At 40.8% G+C, this 8,741-nt stretch overlaps 1 protein-coding gene across 1 annotated transcript; it reads left to right on the forward strand.

Moving 5' to 3' along the window:
• Positions 1-1,711: 1,711 nt before the first annotated feature.
• On the forward strand, positions 1,712-6,593 carry LOC105055779 (protein neprosin-like). Its single transcript, XM_010937766.4, has 8 exons — positions 1,712-1,905; positions 1,980-2,240; positions 2,332-2,418; positions 2,529-2,789; positions 3,544-3,714; positions 5,128-5,181; positions 5,446-5,592; positions 6,011-6,593. The coding sequence occupies exons 2-8, from the start codon at positions 2,022-2,024 to the stop codon at positions 6,386-6,388; spliced, it is 1,317 nt and encodes a 438-aa protein (XP_010936068.1). The 5' UTR covers positions 1,712-1,905; positions 1,980-2,021; the 3' UTR covers positions 6,389-6,593.
• The last annotated feature ends 2,148 nt before the right edge of the window (positions 6,594-8,741 follow it).

The following is an 8,741-nucleotide window of genomic DNA, read 5'->3' on the forward strand; positions in this document are numbered from 1 at the left end:
CAAAATAAGTCCACACCGGAGTGGTGTTATCCAGCGTAGACCCTTCAACACTCAAGTTAGGAAATTGGAGAACAAGGAGAGGAGAGAGTGAGAAGTTGATTGCATATCTTGGAGGATCTTGGAGCCTTTAATTTGTAAGAGAAGAGTTTGAGACGTACCTATCTCGGAAGTCCAGATGATTTCTAGATTTGTCACGCAGATAGATTCTGTGGACTTTTCTTTTACGAAAAATTTTATTACGGAGGAATCCTTCCTTATCCATACTTTTCTAATTAGGAGGAAAGATGGATCTATTGATGGAAAGAATAGATCGACCATAGCCGATCTAGTAGATCATCCAAACCGAGGAATTGAAGTCTGTGGAGCGGATATCTGCCATTTGCTTGTCGAAGTAGATCATCCGTCGAGATAAAATGAGATTAGACTGAGGAATAAAAATTATTGTTGATTCAATAGATCATATTAAGTGATCATCATGTCTGCACTTTAGTCCGACAAGCATCATCTTCAATAACTCGATTGTGACTAGCTGAACGGTGATGAAATTACAAGCACCATACATAACAAACGTTGCGCTACGTGTATAACACTGCTTAAATCGGGCCATCCATAAAATGAGTAGCGGCAACTTTTGGTGTTTTTTTTTTTTTATCAATACACAAACTTGGACGCACAGTGTTCCTACGTCATGCCAACTAGCACCTCCGTCACGTCCAGCGTCACATCGTCTTGCCTTCCCAGTTTCCAATTCCCCCACCACCTCCGTTTCCGCTTCCACGCAAGTCTCCACTATTTTACCTTCATGCCCCCCAAGGTGCCGTTCCCAACATAGCATTCAAGGGTATTTTCGTAATCTCGAGTTCCTGGACCCCTGCGCCGTGGTAATGGTAATCGTGTCGTTTAAGCGACGTGAGAACGGAATCCCAGGCGAGGAACCTTCGATAGACCTAGATCTCAGCCGTCCATTATTTACGTCATTCATCCCGTGCAGGACCTTCTTCTGGAAACAATCTACCAACTCGATGGACACCATTAAAGCCGCGTCTCACGAAGCCGATATTTGTTAAATTAATCCATCATCAAGTAGAACTTAAGGATAAGTTGGGACTTCTTCGAAATATCCTATAAAAAGCGATCGATCTCTAGCTTCTTGAATTGGATCTTGCAAAAAAATGGTAGAGATAAACTGCTTTGGTTGTTGATCACCACAGTAAGTTTCCTTTTTCTCAATATACAATAAATTTTGTTACCATTTACGTATTTTTCTTAAGAACACAATGAATATCCCATCTTTTGAAAAACTCAGAAGCCCAAGCATAAGAACGTGACAACTCGGCAAGCCCCAGATCACAAAGCTTGAATCACTTATTAACAGAATTTAGCAAAAAAATATTCATACTTAGCTTAGCAATTTGTATTTGATGTGTTGATGAGGTTAGGACCACCATATATTGATTGCATGTTTGGTAATTAGATGGAGAAAGGACAGTCCATGCACAATAGAACAGCATAGAAGTCTCATCCCTTGTTTATTTATTGTACCCAAAAAGAAATCAAACAGTTTTCCTGGCTTCCCACTTTGCAGACTACCAAAACCCAGAAAGCAATAAAAAAACTAAGGAGCGAGGGGGGGGACAAACAGCCCGCGCGCACCCAGGCCGAACGCTATAAAAAAGCCCACAGCTGAGGGCAGCTAGCCCGTTCAAGTTGCAATTACGAGTCTCTAGTGTTTGGTAGGTCAAGTCTTTATACTCCGCCTTCAAGACTTTCCCTTCTCCCCCTCCCTTTTTTTTAACTCTTGCGACTGCTAGAGAGAGGGTTGGACTGATAGAGATGGTGACGATGGTGGTTTCTATCTATGTCATCTAGTGCAATAGAAAGAGATTTTAAGCACTATAGCGAAGGGTGAGAGAGGTGTCGTTTTCTTGCCTTCGGTGGTGTTAAGGACGGCTCTGATTCATGTGGTTTCTTTGTTTCAGGTTTAAAGGGCCTTCAACTGTTCTCTTTGGAAACTGAAAGATATGGAGGCTGGGAGGAGGAAAGGAGAGAGGTGTGGCTCGATGATTGGCTCCATGTCTTTCCCTTCTATCACCCACCTTGTCCTTCTTTTACTTGTTTTCATTGGCAACGGAACGTTCAGCGTGTCGGCTTTGAGGTACACAAGTATCACGAGTCTTAGATTGGCAAGGATCCAAAGACATTTGGAGAAGATCAACAAGCCTGCCGTGAGGTCCATCGAGGTAAGGCTGATGGTAGAGAGAGAGAGAGAGAGAGAGAGAGAGTCGTTTGATTTTATTGTTTGGCTTAGCTCTTTCAATTATATTTGTATAGAGCCCGGATGGAGATATCATCGACTGCGTCCACCGGCACAAGCAACCAGCTCTCGATCATCCCCTCCTGAAGAACCACAAGATTCAGGTTGGTAACTACGTACCTGCTTCCTTTAAGAGTCTATGAGTTTCTATTCCTTGATATTTTCTTTGAGCTATAATAATTAATTGACCCAAATTTCTTGTGAATTATGTTAGAAAGTGTCATCTCAGAGGCCAGCATTCAGAGGCGGCTGGCGACCGAAAAATTACAATGCAAGTAATGCAGCGAGAAGGGCTTGGCAAACATGGCACCATGTTGGGCATTGCCCGAAGGGCACCATTCCGATACGGAGGAGCTCGGTCGATGATGTATTGAGAGCCAAATCCTTGTATCACTATGGGAAGAAGAAGCAGCGACTGCCGCTTGCTAGATTAATGGCCGATGCACCAGATGTGGTCGGTGGCAATGGCCACGAGGTATGCACTTGACCTCCACATTGTTCCCTTGTTCGTTGTAATGAACCTTGAAGAAGTGGGTCCTAGTGGGAAGCTGAGAGGGTGGATAAGGGACATCTAATGGGGTCTTGTTTAGGGTGGAGGACTTGAGTCTTCTTTTCCTAGGGTCTGTTTGCTTCCTTCTCTCTGCTGAGAGGAGCAATAAAGATGTGGTGGGCCTCTTCTTCCTTAAAAAAAAAGAAGAGAGAGAGAGAGAGAGAGAGGAAAGAAAGAAAGAAAAACATGTGGGTCTCTGCTAAGGTGGGGGGAACTGGGAAGGAAGGAGTTGGTAATGAATGGTGTTCAGATCAACACCTAAATAAAAAAAATAACTTGTCTCTTTTGCACGGCTCCTCAGATTTCACATTGAACTCGAAGGTACTCTTTAGTAAAAAGTCGAAGGAATTCATTAGGTAGTGGAGGAAGCTATCATGGCTATAGTTCTTTTAAGGTTAGTCCTGTTCCTTAGGTTCTTCTTCTTTTTTTCTAAAAGAAAATTATGGATTAGTATCGCACATACATACTATAATTATTACAGTCACGGAGACAAGTGGGAGAAGAATACCAGTTTAATTTCTCGTGAACATAGTTTTCCGGTAGCTGGCCAGTGTCGTACATTACATGGTACCTTATCTTGTCCAAGCACTAGCATGCGTTTCGTAGTTTTGAGAAACTGCATTAAATACGTTTCTAACCACCAGACTAATTTTATGTTTTGCTTTGTGCTTGGGTTTAGCACGCAATTGCTTACACTAAGAGTACGCAAGAGATCTATGGGGCTAAGGCTACCATCAACGTCTGGGATCCATCCGTCGAAACATCCAACGAGTTCAGCCTCTCCCAGATCTGGATCCTCTCAGGATCATTCAATGGCTCCGATCTCAACAGCATCGAAGCTGGCTGGCAGGTATTTCTTTAATTTCAGTCCACAGTTTCATAGCTTAGGGCCATAAATTATTTTAGTTATTTCTTGTGAGTAATTCAACTAAAGCACTAAGTGACTTGCCAACAATTTAAATACTGAGTAATTATCTAGTAGTTATATATATCTACTTTGCCCGAAGATTCTTTTTTACTTTTTCTTTTTTTTAGCTTCAAATTTTTTTGTTAACCTAACCTTAAAGGCCAAAAATGAAATAAGGAGATCTTATTTGCACAAGCCAAAAAAAAACCTTTTAGAAGAATTATCTATTATACAGGATCAATCAAATTGGATTTAGTTCTCAATCACAATCTTTCGCATGAATTAGAAGAGGGGAGGGGTGAGACAAACTTGTTGAATTATCCAGGTTGAAAATTTAGAGAAGTAACAAATATCCGATGCCCTCCAAGACTCGAGGTAACGATGGATGCTAAGCTTTGACATTTTAGCATACCAACATTTAAGGATGAAATCAGCCGCTAGGTCCATCTACTCCTTGACAATCACAACACCATCTTAATCCATAGATTCAATCCATCTATTCCTTGCTAGTACTATATGTATAATAAAAAATTATATTCTATACCATATAACCATGCACCACACCAATTACATCATCTCATCCTATTCATCGTACGCGTCTTGATGATTAGCCCACGAGAATAAGATAGCATGATTGACATGATGCATGATCATATTGGTGCATATAATGCAAGATATAATTTACACAGAAATATCTAAGAGAGCAAGAATAAGAACACCTACTCCAGCACCTGCCTCACTTATGATGTACATACCCCACCTCTGAGTACAAAATTATCATTTCCAAACAAATAATGACCTCAAAGAGTACATCATGTTAACAACATTTTTCTGGACAAACACAGAAAGGAGAGAGGGTTTTTATCTATGTAAGCATTTCCCATCAATCATTCTCTCACTCCATTCATGCACGCCCCCAACCAAAAAGATAAGAATATAAATAATAATACAAGTGGATGGAAGCAAGTTTCATTAAATGCAGATTTCTTGTATACTTAAAGTTAGGGATCAAGGACCACCCAATTTATTGGGGACCTCAAACTTTTACACTGAAATCAAATAGCCTGTCGGGAAAAAATCATAAAGAATAATAAAAGGATGCTAGTGGAAAGTACCTCTCATTATCAACATATAGCTTCTAAAATGACAGGCCCAGTGGTTGATCCATTGGGCCCAAGACACCTTACACCATACTTCTCACTCCCATGCCTCCACCAGAATCATTTTCACCACCAGAAACAGCTATCCACTCCTTTGCATGGATTTGATGGGCCCAACTATACGAATGTTCTATGATGCATACTAATTGCTCATTGTGGAATCGCCATCTGAAGCTCTGCATTTCCTTCTAGTCAGGTCAGCCCTGAGCTTTATGGAGACCGCAGGCCCAGGCTGTTCATCTACTGGACGGTAAAACCTCTCCCTCAAAATCTCTCAAAGCTCGCTATATATACTTCTGTTTACGTACTAATTATATTGCTTATGAATAAAAGTCTCCGACAGTTAGCTCGAAACAAGATCCAATCTTGTTTATTTAAATTGATCAGGGTTATCTCCTCCAAGGAGGCCGTAAGCAACAGTTAATGGGACACATGGTTCAAGTCTTCGACAACATTATACGGTTTAACAGTAGCTATAATAATGAATTCATGCTTTGTTCTTATGCTGCTACAGAGTGACGCATATCAGGCAACAGGGTGCTACAATCTTCTATGCTCGGGGTTTGTGCAGATCAACAACAAGATAGCCATTGGAGCAGCTATATCACCAATATCATCATATGAAGGCAGCCAGTATGATATTACTATTCTCATATGGAAGGTACATCTCTCAAGTTTAAGAAATTTAATCATTCATGCTCAAAGTGAGGGCAGTATCATGTCAGATGTGGATCGATCGATCGAGCCACTTTGTTTCATGAAGTTGGCCTGATGCTAACTTGACCTACCCCACTTAGTAATCTTCTTACTTTAGCCCGTCTCCTATCATCGACGCCACAATTCACTTAGTCTAACCATGAGACAGAACAATAATAACAAATTTCACAGACAATAGCAGCCAAGTCATGCAGTTGCGAGTCATACCTAGCCCATAATTGATGGGCATTTAGTTCATGTCCCACATTCCATTCACAAATTTAAGTACCTTTCAGTACCTCGCCTAAATAGTCAGGACTTTGCAGACCTGGAACATATAACCTGCACCCCACATTTAACGACCTTGGAAGCATAAATTTCAGGATCCAAAGCTTGGAAATTGGTGGATGAGGTTCGGGGAGAACACGCTTGTCGGCTACTGGCCGGCCGAGCTCTTCACACACCTATCGGAGCATGCCACAATGGTGCAGTGGGGAGGGGAGGTGGTGAACACACGACCTAACGGCGAGCACACCTCCACCCAGATGGGCTCAGGCCACTTTGCTGGGGATGGGTTTGGGAAGGCCAGCTACATTCGCAACCTCGAGATTGTCGACTCCGACAACAGCCTTAGCTCAGCCCAGTCCATTTCTACACGGGCCGAGAATGCCAGCTGCTATGACATCAAGAGCTTCTCCAACACTGACTGGGGAATGCACTTCTACTATGGTGGACCAGGCAGCAACCCCCAGTGCCGTTGATTCTCATTCTTTCTACGCTTGAGTTTTCTCTGTCTCACCACATGTCTAATATAGTTTCTTAATATCAAAATTCAAGTTTTTTTTTTTTTTTTTTTGTTGGTTTTTTTTATCCATGAAGAGGGTTCTGAGGGTCATTTGGTGCCAATTGTTGTCTTGGTTGCTACTAATGTTTTCATACATGATATATTTCGGCAACAATATTCTTTGATTATTGTGGTCCTTCCGTATATTTTCAGGATTTCATTTGTAATCTATAAGATAAAACGTTTGCTAGATCATCACATGGGTGTAAATATTATGACCCACCTACTCTTTCTACCCCACATGATAAAGATTAGACAAGCCTGGTGTCTCGGACACACCGCAAAAAGTCTTGTAGAGAGATCTGTCATGCCCTAATTCAAACAAACAGATGGCAAATCAATCGTTAAAGAATATAACAACTCACTTCTGGACCATCTTGAATTGCACTGTCTCGACCTCTAAGGTTTGAATGTGAAGCAGCATTTAGGCTTAGTCTAAAAGAAATAATGGTTGCAAACCTAATGGAATGGAATGGGATCAATGCAGGCGAAGTTTCTATTTTTGTTTTTCCTGGAACAAGTCCACAGATAAAATCTTCCAGAATATGTGCTCTGCCCAATAGCTTCACAGATCCAGTGGATTTAGGAACTCAGGCCTTGGCTGTGGCATGCATTAAAATCTAAAAATCTCTAGTGGAAAAGAACCACCACCATGCAATAGAAATGTAAAAAATATCAGTAAATTACCACAAGTTTGGCTCTGCAAATGGCATTTACATGCAAAGACATATGTTCGTCCATCATTCTATACTCCCATGGAAACATCACTAAATCCTAGACGTCCCAAAAGAAACCCATTAACTAGCATCAAGACCTCTAATCCACACATCCTACTGCCAAAGTTTGCTTAAAACCAAATAGAATCCACATACAAAAACAAAAAAAAAAAAACAATTCAAGGAGAGTCTTTCTCATACTGGGTGCATCTAAAAATGGTCCCATAATGTATATGCTGCTTGACTTCAATTAGTTAACAACAGACAAGTCCTTGTTGTTGGTCTTTTGACTACTTTAATGCACCATCTTGTCTTGCAAGTCAGATCACCATTCTTGTCGAGCAACTTGGGTATCAACAGAGTTCTGTTTTCTTAAGTTTGGAAGGAAAAGGACAGTGTTTCTTGTTCTGGGAAACTGGGAACGTAGTTAGAGTCATGTTCACTCTTATCAAGAATTAATCAACCTAGCTCAATGGTATCCAATTCATTAATATGTCAGCATAAGTTTCCGAGCTGTTTGCTGTCGGCCAAAGATAACACAAAGTGAGATGTCAAATTCGACGGCAGAGGATGGTTGGGAGGTGCACCGACAACCTGATTAATACAAACGGAATCAGTGAATGGGGAGATAAATAGTTTACTACTTTCTGTGAAGATTGGGCCAACAACAGATGCTGTCAGCTTGTGGGGCTTAGTTTAAATAATGGCAACCTACCTTGATGCTAACATGTGTGTTGAGTGGATAAAAGAATAGGAGAAATCAGTAAGCACTGGTGATGAAAAAAAAAAAATGCAGTTTTGTTGGATGGCGTTTGACTCGGATTACATGTTGAATATCACTTTTGCTTCAAGAGGGCACAATGGGACCAGTGAGATTGGAGTCATGTATGCCAAGTAAAGGGGAATGACCAATAGTCTCTTCTCTTAAAAAAATCTCTCCGAAAGATGGTGAGATGGTGTCCTACAAAACCTAAATTAAAGATGAGCAAAAAAGAACTTTTTACTAGGAAAGACCATGGATGACACTAGATTAATTGGGCAGGTGTAACTCCGTTGACGCAATGTCAAAGTCTAAAGTATGAGATTCATAACAAATTAAAATAAAAATATTCTAAAATTTGAGGATTTAATAATCAGAGTAAGACTTGGCCAACTACATTTCAGAATCTATAGCTTCATTTTCTATTTTCTAAGGAACCGAACATGCCGTGCCGGAGCTGGCCACCATGCGCAACTGGTTCTTCCTGCCCACAGAAAATAAACATAAGGAGTCTGGAAAGATGTACTGGTGAAAGCATCGCTCACATAGCTATGTTCCTTGTCAATTTGTCATAGCATTGCTCTCATAACTATGTTCCTTGTTTGGAAAAAGATATGTGCTTTTGGGTGGGGGGAGCATCTATCAATGTGAATATGTTCTAGATATTAACATCATTGTCCAGATTCATGTTAAGACTCTTCAAAATTTGACAAACCTACTTCATGTGATTCAACAATTCAATAGGAAAAGCAGAGCTAATTGGCCTAACAAGGGCATTTAAGAGGACTGGGTTG

This window comes from Elaeis guineensis, chromosome 12 (genome assembly GCF_000442705.2).
Source record: "Elaeis guineensis isolate ETL-2024a chromosome 12, EG11, whole genome shotgun sequence".
NCBI lineage: Eukaryota > Viridiplantae > Streptophyta > Magnoliopsida > Arecales > Arecaceae > Elaeis > Elaeis guineensis.

What these genes read in the sequence shown, in the direction of transcription:
- LOC105055779 (XM_010937766.4), top strand. Translation starts at nt 2,022, where the DNA reads ATGGAGGCTGGGAGGAGGAAAGGAGAGAGGTGTGGCTCGATGATTGGC. An exon ending in GGCTGTTCATCTACTGGACG is followed by an intron (nt 5,182 to 5,445) that starts GTAAAACCTCTC and finishes ATGCTGCTACAG; the next exon opens with AGTGACGCATATCAGGCAAC. An exon ending in TTACTATTCTCATATGGAAG is followed by an intron (nt 5,593 to 6,010) that starts GTACATCTCTCA and finishes CATAAATTTCAG; the next exon opens with GATCCAAAGCTTGGAAATTG.